General features: G+C 48.6%; 3 protein-coding genes across 5 annotated transcripts in view; 2 read left to right on the top strand and 1 right to left on the bottom strand.

Moving 5' to 3' along the window:
- LOC140421745 (uncharacterized) overlaps positions 1-21,618 on the top strand; it is a 354,082-nt gene that overhangs the window by 180,893 nt on the left and 151,571 nt on the right. The window lies entirely within an intron of this gene.
- The window catches only part of LOC140417895 (uncharacterized), a 217,435-nt gene that overhangs the window by 16,486 nt on the left and 179,331 nt on the right, over positions 1-21,618 (bottom strand). The gene's annotated exons all lie outside the window — the stretch shown is intronic.
- LOC140421760 (uncharacterized) lies at positions 10,969-21,025 on the top strand. 2 transcript variants are annotated; one of them, XM_072506621.1, is made up of 2 exons: positions 10,969-12,086; positions 18,699-21,025. In XM_072506621.1, the coding sequence occupies exon 2, from the start codon at positions 19,320-19,322 to the stop codon at positions 20,160-20,162; it is 843 nt and encodes a 280-aa protein (XP_072362722.1). In that variant the 5' UTR covers positions 10,969-12,086; positions 18,699-19,319; the 3' UTR covers positions 20,163-21,025. The 2 variants fall into 2 exon arrangements, with proteins under 2 accessions (XP_072362722.1, XP_072362721.1); XM_072506620.1 differs by lacking the exon at positions 10,969-12,086 and adding an exon at positions 16,848-16,929.

The raw sequence follows: 21,618 nt of genomic DNA on the forward strand, positions 1-21,618 counted from the left end.
ACTGAATCTGACGAGGTTGGTGGAGCAAATGGAGGAGGATTTCAAAAGATGGGACATGTTACCGCTCTCGCTGGCGGGTAGAGTGCAGTCGGTCAAAATGGTGGTCCTTCCGAGGTTTCTGTTTGTGTTTCAGTGCCTTTCCATCGTGATCACTAAGGCCTTTTTTAAGAGAGTAGGCAGGAGTATTATGGGGTTTGTGTGGGCGAATAAGACCCCGAGAGTAAGGAGAAGGTTCCTGGAACGCAGTAGGGACCGAGGAGGGTTGGCGCTGCCAAACCTGGGGAGCTACTACTGGGCAGCAAATGTGGTGATGATCCGCAAGCGGGTTATGGAGGGAGAGGGGGCGGCATGGAAGAGGATGGAGATGGCGTCCTGTAAAGGAACGAGCCTGGGGGCGTTGGTGACGGCACCACTGCCGCTCTCGCCGACAAAGTATACCACGAGCCCGGTGGTGGCGGCAACGCTAAGGATCTGGGGCCAGTGGAGACGGCACCGGGGTGCAATGGGAGCATCGGTGTGGTCCCCGATCAGGGGTAACCACCGGTTTGTCCCGGGGAAGATGGACGGGGGTTTCCAGAGCTGGCATCGGGCGGGGATTGGAAGAATGGGGGAACCTGTTCATCGACGGGACGTTTGCGAGCCTAGGGGCACTGGAGGAGAAGTTCGAGTTACCCCCGGGAAATGCCTTTAGATATATGCAGGCTTTTATGAAGCGACAGGTGAGGGAATTCCCGTTGCTCCCGGCACAAGAAGTTCAAGATAAGGTGATCTCGTGTGTATGGGTCGGGGAGGGCAAGGTGTCGGAAATACACCAGGAGTTGAAAGAAGAGGGGGAAGCACTGGTAGAAGAGTTGAAGGGTAAATGGGAGGAGGAGCTGGGGGAGGAGATCGAGGAAGGTCTGTGGGCTGATGCCCTAGGTAGGGTTATTTCCTCCTCCTCATGTGCCAGGCTCAGCCTGATACAATTTAAGGTGGTCCACAGAGCGCACTTGACGGGGGTGAGGTTGAGTAGGTTCTTTGGGGTAGAGGACAGATGTGGAAGGTGCTCAGCGAGCCCGGCGAACCATGTCCATATGTTTTGGTCATGCCCGGCACTGGAGGAGATCTCGAGAGGAGTGGCGGGAGCAATATCTCAGGTGGTGAAAGTCCGGGTCAAGCCAAGCTGGGGGCTAGCAATATTCAGAGTAGTGGACGAACCGGGAGTGCAGGAGGCGAAAGAGGCCGGCATTCTGGCCTTTGCGTCCCTAGTAGCCCGGCGAAGGATCTTGCTAATGCGGAAGGAGGCGAACACCCCAGCCTGGAGGCCTGGATAAATGATATGGCTGGGTTCATAAAGTTGGAGAGGATTAAGTTCGCCTTGAGAGGGTCTGCTCAGGGGTTCCACAGGCGGTGGCAACCGTTCCTAGACTATCTCGCGGAGCGTTAGAGGAAGGTCGGTCAGCAGCAGCAGCAACCTTGGGGGGTGGGGGGGTGGAGGGGACGTCCTGGGAGGGGGGGTGGGGGGGGGGGGGGGTGGGGGGAAAGGGGGGACTGCCTGGGAGGGTGGATGAGCAAGAGATAACATGAAGGGTTGGTGAAACTGGCACGTACGGGTGAGGGCCAGTGTACAAAGCTGTGTAAATATATCATTTTGCCATGTATATATCTTGCTCTGCGCGATTTCTCGTTTTTTTTTGGTTACGGGGGGGGGGGTTATTGTTTGTAAGGGAGAAAAATTGTGTTAAAAAACTTTAATAAATATATATTTTTTTAAAAATGTTTGTGATATGGGTGCTGGAGCTGCTTTTCCGCAGGTTCTGGTGCCACTCACCTATAATGACACCTATCCTGATTGCCTGGCACTCATCTACCTAATCCTTGAATTTATATTTGTTATCGTGTCCCTGGAAGACTTCAGGGTTCGGTTTGGTAGGATTATGCTGAAAAAGAAATCAAGAATCCGTTGATAAACAGCACAGGTGTTTTCAGCGGGAATGGAGCCACATTTTCAACATGGCGGCCTGACCCTCAGGAGGTCTCTCGACCCCGTGCTCTCTGGGGCTCTCTCGGATGTGGTGAAAATGATGACTGCCGACATTATCCGTGTTAGTGACCAGAGGCTGAGTGTGCTGACTCAATATCTGTTTGCTCAACCAGGAAGGCGGTACGCCAATTGAGATGAGCAAGGGGCGCAGTTTACGAGCATGGTGAGAAGACAGGTATGTTGGTGGGTCAGCTCCATAGGGTGACTGCGGCAAGGGAAATTATCCAGCTGCGGGACAGGGCAGGGAGGTTGGTGGTTGCTCCAGATCAGATTAACAAGGTCTTCAAGGAATTCTATGAGAGGTTGTACAGGTCAGAGCCTCCTGTGGGAGGCCGGGAGACCCAAGAGTTTCTAGATGGGCTGGAGTACCCGAGGTTTGGGGAGGGGGACAGGGCTACATTAGAGGGGGGTTAGTGAAGCAGGAGATAAAAGATGAGATTGGGAGATGCAGTCTGGGAAGGTGGCTTCCGGTGGAATATTATAAAAAATTCAGAAGTAAGCTGGTACCGCTGATGGTGGGGATGTTTGAGGAAGCGATAGGGAGTGGGGCAGGTATATCGATTTCCCTGTTACTTAAGAAAAATACGGGTCTGGCGGAGTGTGGGTCGTATAGGCCCATATCACTGTTAAACGTGGACGCAAAGATATTGGCGAAGGTACTGGCAGGTAGGCTGGAGGAGTGCCTCCTGAAGGTGATAGGTGAAGATCAGGCGGGGTTTGAGAGAGGGAGGCAGCTCTTTTCGAACATTAGGAGGGTATTGAATGTGGTTATGGCACCGGCGGAGGGGAAGGAAACAGAGGTGGTTGTAGCATTGGATGCCGAGAAGGCGTTTGACCGGGTAGACCAGCCTCCGTACCAGCCTCCCCGTACAGGCGCCGGAATGTGGCGACTAGGGGCTTTTCACAGTAACTTCATTGAAGGCTACTCGTGACAATAAGCGATTTTCATTTCATAGAATGGGGGTACCTGATGGCAGTTCCAGAGCAGTTTGGAATGGGACCAGAATTGTGGGCTGGGTAAAGGAGCCGAGGGCCAGTGTCCGCACAAATAACTATGATGTGGAGATGCCGGCATTGGGCTGGGGTGAGCACAGTAAGAAGTCTTACAACACCAGGTTAAAGTCCAACAGGTTTGTTTCAAACACTGGCTTTCGGAGCACTGCTCCTTCCTCAGGTGAAAGGAATTCCTCAGCATTCACCTGAGGAAGGAGCAGTGCTCCGAAAGCCAGTGTTTGAAACAAACCTGTTGGACTTTAACCTGGTGTTGTAAGACTTCTTACTGTGCGCACAAATAACATCAGTTCAGAATACCTTCCTCTCCACCATGGGACGAGGCAGGGATGTCCTATGTCCCCCCCCTGCTGTTTGCACTCGCGATTGAGCCAGTGGCCATCGCATTAAGAAGTTCGGAGGTATGGAAAGGGATAGTGTGGTGGGGGGGATAGAGCTTCGGGTATCCTGGTATGCCGATGACTTGTTATTATACGTGTCGGAATCGGGTGTGTCAATAGGGGGAAATACTGGAACTGCTTCGGGTGTTTGGGTCTTTCTCGGGGTACAAATTAAATCTAGACACAAATATTTTGTGGTGTCTCGGCCGGGGGTGGGGGGGGGGGGGGGGAGAGGGGGGGCTGCCATTCCGTAAGGCAGGGACTTACTTTAGATACCTGGGGGTGCAGGTTGCTCGGAATTGGGGGGGTGGGGGGGCGCTCCGTAGATGCAACATTTCTAGTTTGGTGGGGAGGGTGAAAGCTGACCTAGCAAGGAGGGATGTGTGGTGATATGCGTCACTGTAAATACACAAGGGTTCATGTAAATATACTACGACTAAGTAAACACTAGGGGGAACATCAGAGACGTCATGGCATGCAGACATACAGCTAATGAACACATAGAATAGGACACGACCAATGGGCAGTCAAGACACCCAGAGGTGACACTACCACAAGGGAGCATTACACAACCCATATACAAGGACAGGGCACACAAGCTCGGTCTCTTTCCACAGGTGACACTTAGCGAGTAGGTCAGGGACAGATCAGAAGCATCACACCCACCACGTGGTTTAGAGCAGACTGCTTAGTTAGTCTGAGTTGCTATAGCAAGATTATCAGCAGAGTCAAACTCATAGAGAACTGTGCTGATGGTTCAATAAATCACATTGAACTTACTTCAAAGTCTGGAGTATCTTTTGGTCAAAGCTGCATCGAGTTGCAGCCTGTGTTATCCTAGAGTATATAACACAACACGATGGTCTCCCTCGGTCACTGACGGGTCGGGTAGAGGCAGTTAAAATGAATGTGCTGCCACAATTCCTGTTTATTTTTCAATGCCTGCCAATTTTCCTGCATTTTTCAGAGAGATTGAAGGGATGATTACCTCACTCATATGGGGAGGGAAGGTGGCCAGATTTTAAAAGGTGCTACTACAGAGAGAAAGGCAGGCAGGGGCTTTGGGTCTTCTGAACCTGATGTATTATTACTGGACGGCGAATGTGGAGAAGGTACAGAGCTGGGTCAGAGGGGTTGACTCCCAATGGGTCAGAATGGAGGAGAGTTTGGGTTGGGGGTCAGAATTGAAGGCGCTAGCGACAGCGCCGCTCCCGATGGCCCCGGGGAGATACTCAGGGAGTCCGGTAGTAATAGATTTATTGAGAATTTGGAGGCAGTTTCGACAGCACTTCAGGTTGGGGGCGGGGTCAAGCAAAATGCCAATGCGGGGGAACCATAGATTTGAGCAAAGGAAGTGGGATGTAAATTTTCAGAGATGGGAGGAGAAAGGAATCAGGACACTAAAAGATTTGTTTCTTGTGGGATTGCTGGATTGAAGGAGTTCGGAGCGAAGTATGGGCTGGAGCAGGGGGAAATATTTAGATACATGCAGGTTTGAGACTTTGCCAGAAAGGAGATGCAGAGCTTCCACATTGTTGGAGGAGGAGCTGACGACAGGGGACTGGAGAAGGGGTTAGTGTCAGTGGTTTACAGGGCTATTTTGGAGGAGGAGAAGACGCCACTGGAAGGGATCAAGGCAAAGTGGGAGGAAGAGTTGGGAGAGGATATAGAGGAGAGGTTCTGGTGTGAGGTGCTTTGGAGGGTGAACGCCTCCATCTCGAGTGAGAGGTTGGGGCTGATACAGCTGAAGGTGGTATATAGAGCGGATCTTACAAGGGCGAGGATGAGCCGGCTCTTTGAGGGGGTAGAAAATGTGTGTGAACGTTGCAGAGGGGTGCCGGGGGGGTCCCACAAACCACGTTCATATGTTTTGGTCCTGCCCAAAGCTGGAGGATTACTGGACAGAGGTTTTTAGGGTAATCTCTAAAGTGGTGCACGTGAAGCTGGACCTGGGCCCTCGGGAAGCCATATTCGGAGTGTCAGACCAGCCGGGGTTGGAAACGGGCGCGGAGGCAGATGCTGTAGCCTTCGCCTCGTTGATTGCCCGAATGAGGATCCTATTAGGGTTGAGAGATCTCCACCATGTGCCCTGGTGTGGCGGGGGGACCTGCTGGAATTCCTGACGCTTGAATAGGTCAAATTTGAACTGAGGGGAAGGATGGAGGGGTTCTACAATTCATGGGCGTTATTCATTATGAATTGGATCACATCGAACAGTGGGGGCGGGGGGGGGGGGGGGGGGGTGGGGGTGGGGGTGGTGGTGGTATGTGTTAATGGTGACTATGGGTGATTCCTGATCCTTTTTGCCAATTGTTTATGTTAACATGCGGCCTAATGTTTGGGGTTTGGTGGGAGGATGGGATCGTTGTTATTTATATGGGGATTGACATTACATTCATTATTGATTATTGTTCAGTGTTGGGTGTGAATTTGGGAGAAAATGTGAAAAAGGAGAATTAAAAAAATTTTTTTAAAAAAAAAAGTATCTGTGTATTCATGAGGACCAGCTACAAAATGCCATGAAGCGGCTCAACGATCCGGAGGAGAGAATCTGAACATTCAGCAAGATGTCTCCGTCGAAATTCAATCCTTTGAAAACCAGCCGAGTGGCTGGCGGAGGTCCTGGAGGATTTGGAGAATCGAGGGTCGGACAAAGAACATCCGAGTCGTCGGCCTGTCAGAAAGTGTGGAGGGTAAGGCTCCCGTTAGGGTCTTCGGGACTGGCTGCCATGCTGGGCGCCACAGTAGCGCAGTGGCTAGCACTGTTGCTTCACAGCATCAGTGACTCTGGTTCAATTTTTGGCTTGGGTCACTGTCTATGCGGAGTCTGCACGTTCTCCCGTGTCTGCGCGGGTTTCCTCTGGGTGCTCCGGTTTCCTCCCACTGGTCCCAAAAAACATGCTTGTTAGGCGAATTGGACATTCTGAATTCTCCCTCAGTCCATCCGAACAGGCGCCAGAGTGTGGCGACTAGGGGATTTTCACAGTAACCTCATTACAGTGTGAACTTGTGAAAATAATAAAGATTATTATTATTTTCTCAAGCTGGACGTGAAGCCTGGGTGTTTCAAATTAGAAAGGGTTCATCGTATCCTGTCTTTGAGGCTGAGGGATATTTTTCATCCCAGGCCTGAAATCATTCACTTCCACAACTGGAAAGATCGCCAGAAGGTCCTGGAGATGGGTACGGTGAGGTGGCACCTGGCCCCAGGAGGGAGGGAGGATTCAAGACTTTTCAGCAACACAAACGAAGCGTCGAGGCTTCAATGAAGTTCAAAGACAGCTCAAGGCTGTGGGGAGTGAATTCCGTTATGCTTTATCCTGAGACCTGAAAAATAGTATCCAACAATTCAGTCAAGTCTTTCAATAATCCAACTATTGCCTTGGCCTTCATTAAATCCATGAAGGGCAATGATCTGGAGGGATGGTTTGCAGCTCGGACTAACTCAGATCTAATCCAAACTCTTTCCCTTTCATGGTGTTGTCTGAATTTCAGAATCACAGAAATACACATGAAAATGAAATGAAATGAAAATCGCTTATTGTCACAAGTAGGCTTCAATGAAGTTACTGTGAAATTCCGGCGCCTGTTCGGGGAGGCTGTTACGGGAATTGAACTGTGCTGCTGGCCTGCCTTGGTGTGCTTTCAAAAGCCAGCAATTTAGCCCTGTGCTAAACAGCCCCCTAAACATCGGGACAGGAGTAGGCCATTCAGCCCCTCGAGTCTGTCCTGCCATTTAGTGAGATCATGGCTGATCTGTGACCTAACTCCATATCCCTGAATATCTTTGCTGAACAAAAGTCTATCTATTTCAGATATAAAATTAACTGATCCAGCTTCACCTGCTGTTTGTGGGAGAGAGTTCCAAACCTCTCCCACACTGTATGTGAAGAGGTTCTTCCCAACATCTCTCCTGAACAGTCGAGTCCTGATTTTTAGACAATGATCCCGAGTTTTAGAATCTCCAACCAGTGGAAATAGTTTATCTTTATTTACCCTGTCTTTCCCTGTTAATATCATAAATACTTCAATCAGATTACACCTTAACCTTCTAAATTCTAGCAAAAACAGGCCTAATTTGTGTAATCTCTCCTCTTAACTTAAGCCCCGTAATCCAGATATTGTGGGATATTGTTTTAATAAACCTGTGTTGCACTCCCTCCAAGGCCAAAATATCCTTCCTGAGGTTTGGTGTCCAGAACTGCTCACAGCCCCCAAGTGGGGTCTTCCCAGGGTTTTGTATAAGTGGAGCATAACTTGTGACTTTATACTCCAATCCTCTAGCCATAAATGCCACCATTTCATTAGCCTTTTTGAATACAGCGCAGGGTAGCACAGTGGTTAGCACTGTTGCTTCACAGCCACAGGTTCCCGGGTCCGATTCCTGGCTTGGGTCATTGTCTGTGCGGAGTCTGCACGTTCTCCCCGTGTCTGCGTGGGTTTCCGCTGGGTGCGCCAGTTTCAGCCGGGTGCACTGGTTTCCTCCCACAAGTCCTAAAAGACATGCTTTGTCCACTTTTAAGACTGCCAATACCTCCAATTCTATGTCACTCCCCAAGTCAATTTGCTCAGGAACCTCAGTCTCTCTGCCCGAGTTCCATATCTACCTCCTCATTCTCTTGGGTGAAGACAGATGTGAAGTATTTGTTCAACACCTGACCACGGTCCTCTGGCTCCACCCACAGATTTCCCCCTTTGTCCCTAATGGGGACACTATTCTTGATCTATGAAAGATCATGCTGACCTGAAACATTAACTCTGTATCTCTCCAGAGACTTTGCCCAATATGCTGCAGATTTCCAGCATTTAAAAAAAAAAAATGACAGCAGTCCAGGTGGTGCCTAACCAGGATTTTATGTATCTCAGCGATTCTCCAGTCACACAGATTCCAGAAATCTTTACCAACAAACAGAACAGAAAAAATAGGGACAGGAGTCAGCCGTTCAGCCCTTTGAGCTGCTCCACCATTTAATAAGATCACAGCTGATCTCACACTCACTAAATCCACTTTCCTATCTTCTCTCTATTACCTTTAATTCCACAAACCATTAAAAACCTATTGATCTCAGCCTTGCAACTGATCAAAAGACTCAGCCTCCACATTTCCTGGGGTAAATAATTCCAAGATTCACCACTATTTGAGAGAAGAAATTCTTTCCTCATTTGGCAGTCCCTCCATGCCCAGAGCATCCCCGTAAACCTCCTCTGTACTGCCTCCAATGATAATATACCTTAAATAAGGGGACCAAGACTGTGTACAGTGTTCTATATGTGGCCTCTCCGGTAGCTTGTACAGTTGCAGCAACACCACTTTGCTTTTAGACTCCAGCCTCTTTGAAATAAAACATAAGAACTAGGAGCAGGAGTAGGCAATTCAGGCCCTCGAGCTCAATCCATCATTCAATATGATCATGGTTGATCTCAACTGGGCCTGATCTCCACCTTCCTGCCGATTCCCCATAACCCTTTGTTCCTCTACTAATTAAAAACTTATCTAACTTCTCCTTTATATATATTTAATGTTCCGGCATCCACTGCACTCTGGGGTAGAGAATTCCACAGATTCACAACCCCTGGGGTGAAGTTACTCCTTCTGATTTCGGTTTTAAATCTGTCACCCTTCAGCCTCTCCGTCTAGAATGTCTAACAAGGGGAAACATTGGCTCTACATGTACCCCGTCAATCCCATTTCGCATCTTATGTACCTCAATTATATCTCCTCTCATTCTTCCAAACTCCAGCGAGTATAGGCCTAAACTGCCCAAATCTGTCTTCACAAGACAACTTGTTCATCCTCGGAATCAATGCAGTGAACATTCTCATGTTGTTGTCCAAGGGAGCAGTTCTGTGTGCAGTACTCCAGATGTGCTCTCACCACACCCTATACAGTTACAACAGCACTGCCCTACTTTATACTCTATCCCATTAGCAATGAACGCCAACATTCCATTTGTCTTACCTGCTGCACCTGCAGACTGTCTGCGATTCGTGCACGAGGGCACCCAGATCCCTCTGTACAAAAGCATTTTGAAATGTCTCTCCATTTAGATAATAAGTTGCCTTTTTATTTCTCTGACCAAAATGGATAACCACACACTTATGCACGTTAAATTCCATCTGACAAATTTTGATCCACTCACCTGACCTATCCATATGTTTGTTTCTTATCCTCATTGCAACTTGCTTCCCCACATATTTCAGTGTTAGCTGCAAATTTGGCTCTCGTGCATTCTATCTGTCCCATGGTCATTAATATAGGTTGTAAATAGGTGGGGCCGAGGGCCAAACCCTGGGGCACACCACAAGTTACAGCTGGCCAACCTGAAAAAAAACAGATTCATCCCCACGCTCTGCTGTCTGTTGGTTAGCCAATCCTCTATCCAAGCTGATATATTACCTCTCAATCCCGTGGGATCTTTCTTGTCTATTACCTTTTGTGTGACACCTTATCAAATGCATTCTGGAAGTCCAAATACAATCAACAGGACCCCCATTATCCACTTGCCTTGTTACATCTTCCAAGAACACCAACAAATGAGGCAGACACTATTTTCCCTTCATAAAACCTTTCTGACTTGCAGATTGACTTTCCAAATGTCCAGTAATGATAATAAATAATCTTTATTGTCACAAGTAGGCTTACATTAACACTGCAATGAAGTCACTGTGAAAATCCCCTAGTTGGGGTACATCATAGAATCTACAGTGCAGAAGAAGGCCATTCGGCCCATCGAGTCTGCACTAGCCCTTGGAAAGAGTACCCTACCTAAGCCCACACATCCACCATATCCCCACCTAACCTTTTTGGACATTAAGGGCAATTTAGCATGGCCAATTCACCTAACCTGCATATTTATGGACTTTGGGAGGAAACCGGAGTACCCGGAGGAAACTCACACAGACACGGGGAGAAAGTGCAAGTGCAAACGCCACACAGTCAGTGACCCAAGCCAGGAATCGAACCTGGGACCCTTGAGCTGTGCAGCAACTATGTACCACAGTGCTACCGTGCCCACGTGCATGGAGGGAGAATTTAGAATGTCCAATCCACCCAACAGCAGGTCTTTCGGGACTTGTGGGAGGAAACCCACACAGCCACATGGAGGACGTGCAGACTCTACACAGTGACCCAGCCTGGAATCGAACCTGGGACCCTGGAGCTGTGAAGCAACAGAGCTAACCACTGTAGTTACCCAACAACAGGCGTTAAACTAACTAATTTCCTACTTTCTGCCTTTTGGAACAGGAGGAGTTACATTAAACTTTCCCACTAATGCAGTGACATTGTCACTGGGTCAGTCCCAGTTCCCAGTCCCCCCCCGCCCCCGGGGCTCTGTGAGGTTGCTTTTGGAGAGAAGACGAAAGCGGCAGCTAGTGAGCGTGGAGAATGTTTATTGTTTCACATTCGGCCTGGGCCGCACTGGGGATTTGTAAACCCCGCCCCCCGTCAGTGACCTCTCACCTGACACCTCACAATGCCAGGGCAATGATTGATGGCAGGAGCGGACGAGGGGGCGGGGCCGGTGAACCGGATAAGGCGGAGTGAAGCATGCGCAGTGTGACTAATGGCGACGCAGAAAAGGTTCTTTCTCGGATCCATAATCCGTAAAGGTGGGAATGGCATGACGGAGGGAGAGATGGATCAGGAGAGTCGTTGAACACACTTCCAATATATGTTATACAAACCGAAAACTCAGAAAAATCACCTACCGGTACCCGGGAACCTGAGCGGGGTCTGCAACTTTCTCTCACACACGATACTATGCGGCCGCCATTTTCTCTTGCTCACCTGCAGCGGTGCACAGACGCGGCCGCCATCTTTATTGGGTCACCAACAGCAGAGCGCAGGCTCAGTCGCCATCATTGTTGGGGGCAACATTTTTTGAAGTGTTTCTCTAAGTCAGAATGTCCATCAAACTGTTTCACTCTGAGTTACAAATTCTTATTTATGAGACACGACAATGATACATGTCTAGAGCAGTGACAATAATTCGTATTTATATTGTGCCTTGAACAAAATAAAACTTAAAAATAACAATTGGCACTGAGCCACATGAGGAGATATTAATTTTTAAGGAGAATCTTAATGGAGGAAAGTGAGTTAGATAGTCAGAGAGTTTTTAGGAGGAAACTCCAGAGCTTTTGGCCAACTCAAATCATAAAAGGCCAGTAATGGTGGAGCGATTTCATAAAATTTACAGAATATAGAATGGGCCATTCGGCCCATCGAGTCTGCACCGGCTCTGTGAAAAAGCACCCTACCCAAAACCACACCTCCACCCTATCCCCATAACCCAGTATCCCCACCCAACACTAAGGGCAATTTTGGACACGAAGGGCAATTTAGCATAGCCAATCCACCTAACCTGCACATCTTTGGACTGTGGGAGCACCCGGAGAAAATCCACGCACACACGGGGAGAACATGCAGACTCCGCACAGACAGTGACCCAAGCTGGGAATCGAATCTGGGACCCTGGAGCTGTGAAGCAATTGTGCTAGCCACTAACCATTAAACTCAGGAATGCTATAGTGCCCAGTATTAAATGACTGCTGAGATCTCAAAGGAGTATGTTTGGAAGAGATTACAGAGATCAGGATGATCACAACTATAGGAAAAGAAGAATGGGAAATTTCATCTTTCAGTGCTTCTTAAAAGGAATCGTTTGTAGGTCAGTGAGCACAGGGGATGGGTAAACAAGATTTGGTGTTAGTAAACACATGGGTAGCAGAGTTTTGGATGGGCTGGAGCAGGTTGTTTAATGTTGGAGGTCGGCTGGGAGTGTGTTAGAATAATTTGGTCGAGAGGTAACAAAAGAATGAATGATAGTTTCTGCAGCAGATAAAAAGACAATAAGACGGAGTCGGGCTATGTTACTGAGGTGGAAATAGATGATATTGGTGGTAATGTTAGTATGTGTTTGGAAACTCATCAGGGGTGAAATATTTCACCAGGGTTGTCAACAGTCTGCTTCAGCATCAGACATTTGGCAGGGACAGGAATGGAGTTTGTAGAGGGGACGGAAGAGAATGGGTTTAGTGTTCTCAATATTTAAATCGAGGCAACTTCTGCTCCTCCAGTGTTATATATTTCCGATTACCATCTCATTTGCCTTGCATCCCTTTCACCATTTAATCTCTCCTGCATTTCAGAGACCTCTCATAGCCTACTTGTGATAATAATGATTATTATTATTACACAATCGAGTTCAGGCCAGATTCATGACTCAGGAACATTAAAAGACCCCTGGATAGAAAGAACCACTGGCTTATGTGTAATAATAATAATCATCATTATTATTGCCACAAGTAGGCTTACATTACACTGCAATGAAGTTACTGTGAAAATCTCCTATGTCGCCACACTCCGGCGCCTGTTCAGGTACAGAGAGGGAAAATTCAGAATGTCCAAATTACCTGAAGGAAAGGTTTACTTGGGTAGCTGTGAAATTTGGTTCTTAATTTTATTGATTCCCGCCCCAGCGCACCCATTCGTCAAATGATATCAAAAAAATTCACTGTTCACTGGTTTTAACTTTCAATAGCAATGCTTATACCCAGTATCCCCCACGGTGGGGAATGTCCTCTATTCACACCACAGGAGAGCAGTACCGCCCGGTCTTTGGAGCATGCGCAGTGATAGCGATGGTGAGTCTTGTTTGTCATATCTCCAAACTGGTGAAGATGCGGAAGAGCGACATGTTGTGAGTGTGGGCGAGGCTTCAGCCGATCAGGGCGAGACCTTTCACCTGCTCTTTCTGTGGGAAAGGTTTCACTTGGATATCCACTTAATCACCAGTGGAGTCAAACTGGGGAGAGGCTGTTCATCTGCTCAGTGTGTGAGAAGACACAAGGGGAAACTGCTGATTGTCAATAGATTGTTTTAATTTTTTCATGGGATGAAAGCATTGTTGAAAAAACAGCATTTGTTGTTAATCCCTAATTGTCCGTCCAAAGTTGGGGGTGAACTTCCTTCATTAATCGTTGCAGTCTCAATACTGTTGGTGTACCCATAGTGCTGCTAGGAAAGGAATTCTAGGACTTTAGCCCAGAGACAGTGAAGGCATGGCAAAATACCTCCAAGTCAGAATGGTGTATGGCTTGGAAGGGTAATTGCAGGTTGTAATGTTCCCATGTTCCTGCTGTCCATATCCTTGTAAATTGGGGGGTTTGGAAGGTATTTTCAGATGAGGCTTGGTGAGTTACTGGTCATGTTAGTGATGCCCTTGTTCCAATAATTAACTTTGTTTATTTGTTCATGGGACGTGGGCGCCGCAGGCAGTGTCAGCATTTATTGCCCATCCCTCGGGGGACAGTTAAGAGTCAACCACATTGCTGTGGTCTGGAGTCACATATAGGCCAGACCAGGTAAGGATGACAGATTTCCTTCCCTAAAGGACATGCGTGAACCAGATGGCTTTTTAGAACTATCGAGAATGGTTTCATGGTCATCACTTTTTTAATTTCATATTTTTACTGAATTTAAATTTCACCATCCGCAGTGGCAGGATTTAGACATAGACATAGAACATACAGTGCAGAAGGAGGCCATTCGGCCCATCGAGTCTGCACCGACACACTTAAGCCCTCACTTCCACCCTATCCCCGTAACCCAATAACCCCTCCTAACCTTTTTTGGTCACTAAGGGCAATTTATCACGGCCAATCCACCTAACCTGCACGTCTTTGGACTGTGGGAGGAAACCCACGCAGACACGGGGAGAACGTGCAGACTCCACACAGACAGTGACCCAGCAGGGAATCGAACCTGGGACCCTGGCGCTGTGAAGTGACAGTGCTATCCACTTGTGCTACCGTGCTGCCCTAAACCCGGGATGCCAGAGTACTCTGGGTTTCTAGTTCAGTAACAATATCACTATGCCACCACCTCCCCCATTTTAAAATATTGTAGACGTAAAAAGGATTAAAAAGTCTCAACAGAAATAGTTTTGCTGACTTTAAACACAGCCTTTAATTGGTCTGTGTTTCTCGACTCTGTTCTGTGAGCAACATCTGTAATAAAACACTATAAAAATCTTGGGGGGGTTACCATTGACCAGAACCTGAATTGGACTAGCCATATAAATACCATTGCGACAAGAACAGGTCAGAAGCTAGGAATCCAGTGGCAAGTAACCTTCCTTCTGACTGCCCAAAGACTGTCCGATATCTACAAGGCATAAGTCAGGGGTGTAACGGAATACTCTCCACTTGCCTGGATGAGTGCAGCTCCAACAACACTCAAGAAGCTTGATACCATCCAGGACAAAGCAGCCCTTTTGCTTGGCACCCAATCCAGAAACATTCACTCCCTCCGGCACAGTGGCAGCAGTGTGTACCATCTACAAGATGCATTCTAGGAACTCACCAAGGCTCCTTACGCAGCACTTTCCAAACCCACAACCATGAAGGATAACAGCACATTTGAGCCAGGGAAGTGGGATGGAAATTTTCAGAAATGGGAGGAGAGGGGGATTAAGACACTAAAAGATTTGTTTCTTAGGGGTCGGTTTTCAGGATTGAAGGAGCTGGAAGCGACGTATGGACTGGAGCAGGGGGAAATGTTTAGATACATGCAGGTTCGAGATTTTGCCAGAAAGGAGATACAGAGATTCCCAGTGGAGCCGGCCTCCACATTGCTGGAGGAGGTGCTGAAGACAGGGGGACTGGAGAAGGGGGTAGTGTCGGCGGTTTACAGAGCTATTTTGGAAGAGGAGAAGGCACCACTGGAAGGGATCAAAGCAAAGTGTTGGGAGAGGATATGGAGGAGGGGTTCTGGTGTGAGGTGCTCCGGACAGTGAACGCCTCCACCTCGTGTGCAAGGTTGGGGCTGATACAGCTGAAGGTGGTATACAGAGCACACCTCACGAGGGTGAGGATGAGCCTATTCTTTGAAGGAGTAGAAGATGTGTGTAAATGTTGCGAGGGGGCCCTGCTAATCATGTTCATATGTTTTGGTCCTGTCCAAAGCTGGAGGATTACTGGAAGGAGGTTTTTAGGGTAATCTCTAAAGTGGTGCACGTGAAACTGGACCCGGGCGCCCGGGAGGCCATATTCGGGGTGTCGGACCAGCCAGGGTTGGAAACAGGTGCGTAGGAAGATGTTGTAGCTTTCGCCATGTTGATCGCCCGAAGGTGGATCCTGATGGATTGGAGAGCAACCTCTCCATCCTGTGCCCTGGCGTGGAGGGGGGACTTGTTGGAATTCTTGACTCTTGAGAAGGTTAAGTTTGAACTGAGGGGAAGGATGGAGGGGTTCTTCAATTCATGGGCATTTTTCATTATGTCCTTTCAAGAATTGGATTACATCGAACATTTCTTGGGGGGGGGGGGGGGGGGGAGGTTTGGGGGGAGGGGGACTGTGTGTGTTTGTGGTGACTATGGGTAATTCCTGATTTCTTTTTGTCATTTGTTTGTGTGAACATGCGGGCTAATGTTTGGGGTTTGGTGGGAGGATAGGATCGTTGTTATTGATATGGGGATTGACATATTTGTTACTGATTATTGTTTATTTTTGGTGGGATACCAAATTTGGGAGAAAATGTGAAAAAGGAGAATAAAAATATATTTTTAAAAAAGGATAACGGCAACAGGTACGTAGAAATCCCACTGCCTGGAGGCTTCCCTCCAAACCACTCACCATCCTGAATTGGATATATAATGCCGTTCCTTCACTGTCGCTGGGTCAAAACAGGAACTCTCTCCCTAATATCACTGTGGCTGTACCTACATCACATGAGCTGTAGCTGTTCACCAATGCAGCTCGCCACCACCTGCTCAAGGCAGTTATGAATGGCAATAAATACTGGCCTAGCCAGCGACTCCAGCATAAACAGTGCCGATGTTGACATATCAAAATATGAAGAGCAAATGTTGGACATACTAATTACATAGAATTTACAGAAGGAGGCCATTCGGCCCATCGAGTCTGCACCGGCTCTTGGAAAGAGCACCCTACCCAAGTCCACACCTCCACCCTATCCCCATAACCCAGTAACCACACCCAGCACTAAGGGCAATTTTGGACACTAAGGGCAATTTAGCTTGGCCAATCCACCTAACTTGCACATCTTTGGACTGTGGGAGGAAACCGGAGCACCCGGAGGAAACCCACGCACACACTGAGAGAACGTGCAGACTCCACACAGACAGTGACCCAGCGGGGAATCGAACCTGGGACCCTGGAGCTGTGAAGCAATTGTGCTAACCACCATGCTACCGTGCTGCCCAAATCAGATTAGACCGCATCTGTAGAGAGAAAGGAACAGAATTATTGGTTCAGGCCTGATTTGCGGGCAGCCTCCAATAAAACACTTGACTTCCTGCAGCTGATGAATGGTGGCCATAATCCCCACAATCCTCCGCGGACCAGAAACCGCGCGATCCAACTCTCATTGCCCAGGTGCTGAGTGCGCATGCTCCAGGGCCAGCCAACCGCGGGGCACTCTGGGTGGATCCTCTGTTCCGAGTCGGAGGGAATTGGGAAGAGTCGGTGCAGATGGGCTGCAGTAAACTGGTAAGGATATGGAATCCCAGGGGGAGTGATGGAGTCACCTCTGGACGGGGAGAGTTTATCAACTCCCCAGTGAAGGCCGCAAATCCTAAATAAGACCCTGCGGTAGCGAGTGTGTGACTGGGATCCGGCCCGGGTGAACGGCCGCCATGATGGTCCAGCCAGGAGAAGAGCGCTGGCGTCTGGGTGACGTAAGAGAATGGGCAGGACTTTCAGGGTTTCATAGAACATAGAACGATGCAGCGCAGTACAGGCCCTTCGGCCCACGATGTTGCACCGACATGGGAAGTCAAAAAACAAAAGCCATCTAACCTACACTATGCCATTATCATCGATATGCTTATCCAATAAACTTTTAAATGCCCTCAATGTTGGCGAGTTCACTACTGTTGCAGGTAGGGCATTCCACGGCCTCACCAATCTTTGCGTAAAGAACCTACCTCTGTCCTATATCTATTACCCCTCAGTTTAAGGCTATGTCCCCTCGTGCTAGCCATTTCCATCCGCGGGAGAAGGCTCTCACTGTCCACCCTATCTAACCCCCTGATCATTTTGTATGCCTGCCTTTTCCAACTGGGTCCTAGTGCCCGGAAACACATCAATTCATAATAGTTTAAAATTGTTAATTAGCGGTACTGTGGTTGGCACTGCTGCCTCTCAGCGACAGAGTCCTGGATTCGAATTATAGTTTGGGTGGCTGTCGTTGTGACACATTTTCCCTGTGTCTGCATGGGTTTCTTCCGGTGTTCTGCTGTCCTCCCAAAACCCAAAGATCTGCAGGTTATTGGCGTTGTGGGGATTGGGGGGGGGGGGGGGGGGGGCTCTGGCAGGATGCTCTTTCAGAAGGTCGGCTTTGCTGTACAGAGGGGTCTGGGCCAGTCGGAGCGTAGGGTTTGTAGATCCAGATGGGTGAGCCCTGTGGGGGAGAATGTGGGGATTCCTCTGGCTGCTGGCCTCTCTTCCGTGGTCTTGTCCATGTTCAGGTGGCCCTGGTGTGGGACCACGAGGTGTCCACCAGGACGCTTGACACCTTCCACAACTGTTGTTACCTCAGGGTGCAGAGTGTTTCTGAGACACTGAAAGCAACATTCTGGTTTAGTTAAAAAAACTTTCCTTTGATTTTTGTTCCAAATTTAAAATACCCAATTCTTTTTTTCCATTAAGGGGAAATTTAATGCATCCAATCCACCTACCCTCCACATCTTTTTTGGGTTGTGGGGGTGAGACCCACGCAGACACGGGGAATATGTACAAACTCCACATGGACAGTGACCCGGGGCCGGGATTGATCCTGGGTCCTCAGCGCTATGAGGCAGCATTGTTAACCACCGTGCCCGAGCTTTCTTTGTTTTGGGGGGGATTTTGCTTTCTTTTACTTTGATTGGGCAGCACGGTAGCACACAGTGGTTAGCACAGTTACTTCACAGCTCCAACGTCCCAGATTCGATTCCAGGCTTGGGTCACTGACTGTGTGGAGTCTGTACGTTCTCCCGGTGTCAGTCTAGAGATGTGCAGGTTAGGTGGATTGGCCATGAAAAATTGCCCTTAGTGTCCAAAAAAGGTTTGGTGGGATTACGGGGATAGTGTGGGGTGCACTTTCCAGGGGCCGGTGCAGACTCGGTGGGCCGAATGGCCTCCTTCTGCACTGTAAATTCTATGGTGATATTTAGGGAAACAACAGAGGGAAGAATATTCCATAGAAATTAGAATTATTTGTTCTGAATGTCTATGCTTGAAGAAAGTGATCCTGACACTGTTGATTCCTTTTACAGGGGATTGGAGGGAGAGGATTTGACACGTTCATCAGGATCTGAATAGCATCAGCCTTTGAATGTGCAAGGAGAAATGTTTGTCTGTTCTATCGGTGGGAAAGGATCTGAAACATCAGTGTGACTGGAAAAGCACCGAGACCCACACAACACGCATCCGAGTGAGAGTGTCCCAGTGAACTGACTGTGGAAAGAGCTTTAAGCAGCCTGAAAAAACATCGCACCGTTCATAGTGGGGAGAGACAGTGCACATGTTCTCTGTGTAGACAAGGCTTCCACTGATTGTCCAGCCTGTTTTTTTTTTTTAATTTGTTCATGGGATGTGGGCATCGCTGGTTGTGGAAGCATTTATTGCCCATCCCTGAGGGCATTTCAGAATCAAGCACATTGCTATGGATCTGGAGTCATATGTAGGCCAGACCTGAAGGACGTCAGTGATCCAGATGGGTTTTTACAACAAATGATAATGATTTCATGGTCATCATTAGACTTTGAATTCCAAATCTTTATTGAATTCAATTTTCACCATCTGCCGCGGTGGGATTTGAACCTGGGTCCCTAGATTATTAGTCCAGTGACAATACCACTACGTCACTGCCTTGGTAACACAAGGACGCCGGCAGCATGGGGAAACCGTGGAAATGTGGGGACTGTGGGAAGGGACTCAGATCCCCGTCAGAGCTGGAAATTCATCGACGCAGTCACACCAGGGAGAGGACTTTCAACTGCTCTGACTGTGGGAAAAGCTATAAGAATGCTGGGGGTCTAATTAATCATCAACGTGTTCACACGAGAGAGAAGCTGTTTACCTGCTCCACCTGTGGAAAGGAATTCACCTGGGAATCCAGCCTAACGACACACCAGCGGGTTCACACTGGTGAGAAACCGTACGTTTGCCCTCAGTGTGGGAAGAGCTTCCGGTGTTCATCCAATCTCACTGAACATCTACGGGTTCACACTGGGGAGAGACCATTCCACTGCTCTGAGTGTGGGCAGAGATTCACTTGTTCTTCCCATCTCACTCATCACAAGCTTGTCCACACTGGTGAGAGGCCGTTCGTCTGCTCCGTGTGTGGGAAGGGATTTATTAGATCAACATTCCTTCTTAGTCACCAGCAAGTTCACACTGCAGAGAAAGCATTCACCTGCACAGAATGTGGGAAGAGTTTCACTCGTCCATCTAATCTTTGGAATCACCAGCGAGTTCACACTGGGGAGAAACCCTTTACCTGCACTGAGTGTGGGAAGGGGTTCACTTTGAAATCGCAGCTTCGGTCACATAAACTTGTTCACACTGATGAGAGACCATTTCAATGTTCTGACTGTGAAAAGAGGTTTAAAAGCAGAAGGGAATTGATGAACCACCAGCGAATCCACTCCGGGGAGAAGCCGTTTACCTGCCCCGTGTGCGATAGAGGATTCACTCAGCAATCCGCTCATCTGAAACACCAGAGAGTTCACATGTGATTACAGGGATTGGATTCCTACACCCAGGAATGAACCATGTCCATTCTGACAGTTCAGATTTATTTCCATTGATGTTAAACACCAGCCCAGTTAAAGGGATTAATAGAGTGGACATGAATTGCATTAAACATAGTGTTCACTTCGATGGGTGAGGAGCTGTGGAGGGTGGCGGATGTGAACAAAGGGGCCCAGAGCCAAGGTGTAGGACCTGGAGAAAGGTCGAGAAGGCAAAATTTGAGAAATGTGGGCCTGCCCAAGGGGTGGAGGGCCTGAGACCGATCGTGTACTTTGTGAGGGTGTTTGAGGAGTTGATGGGGGTGGGGGAAGATCCCTCCCGCTACGGGTTGGACAGGGCACATTGGTCGCTCAGGCCGAAGCCTAAAGCGCATGAGCCACCAAGGGCAGGTATATTCTGCTTCCACAGCGACCACGTGAAGGAGAGGGTTTTGAGCTGGGTGAAGCAGAGGTGTGGTGTGGGAAGACATTGGCATATGAATATACCAAGACCTGATGGCGGAGCTGCAGAGAAGGTGGGCGGCCTTTATGGATGAAGGCGGCATTGTATGGCAGCGGAGTGAGATTCGGAGTGGTCTAACCTGCACGTTGAGAGTGACTCACAATTTGAGGGATTTTTATTTATTTCGAGGCGTTCGTTAAGGCTGAAGGACTGGGATGAGCGTTGGTATTCGGTTGGTGGTGGCGGGAATGGCGTTTGTCTTCGGGAGGGTTTTCTATTTGATTGGGGGTTTTGTTTTCTGCATCTTGAATGGGGGGAGGTTTTGTTTCCATGTGTTTTGGGTTTTGCTTTTTGTTTCTTTCTGGGTGAGGTTCAGTATTGTTCTTTGGTTTAATGAAAGTGGGTTTTTGGGCATGTGGGAGGTTACTGAGGAAGGGGGTGGGGAGAAGGGAGGGGCTCTGGTGGGGGTCATCGCACCAACTAACGATGGTTGGCTAGCGAATGGGAGTGGTGTGAAGAGGGGCCGTGTTGTTGGAGCCTGGTTGAGCAGATTTTGATGGACCTGGGAGATGTGAATGGTGGGGGGGAGGGGATCGATACTGGGTGAGTTGTTTGCAAGAGGAAGTGAATGGGGGTTTCTGGGAGGGGGGAGCCCCCCCAACCTTCCAGCATAGTACTGATGTGGAGCATGAGGGAGTTTGGGGGTCTGGGGAACAGAGAGAGAGTTTTTGCACACTTGAAGAGTTTAAAATCTGATGTGGTGATGCTGCAGGAGACCCATTTGAGGGTGAAGGATCAGGTGAGGTTTAGGAAAGGTCGGGTGAGTCAGTTGTTTCATTCGGGGTCGATAGTCATAGATTCATCCGGCCTACTGACACACCGGCGAGTTCATACTGAGGAGAAACTGTTCACCTGCTCAGTGTGTGAGAAGAGATTTATTCATTCATCCAAGCTGCTGACACACCAGCGAGTTCACACTGGGGAGAAGCCGTTTACCTG

The sequence above is a fragment of the Scyliorhinus torazame genome, chromosome 5, assembly GCF_047496885.1.
Source record: "Scyliorhinus torazame isolate Kashiwa2021f chromosome 5, sScyTor2.1, whole genome shotgun sequence".
In the NCBI taxonomy this organism is placed as follows: domain Eukaryota; kingdom Metazoa; phylum Chordata; class Chondrichthyes; order Carcharhiniformes; family Scyliorhinidae; genus Scyliorhinus; species Scyliorhinus torazame.

Coding starts and splice junctions, on each gene's coding strand:
- LOC140421760 (XM_072506621.1), top strand. CDS start 19,320: ATGGGGAAACCGTGGAAATGTGGGGACTGTGGGAAGGGACTCAGATCC.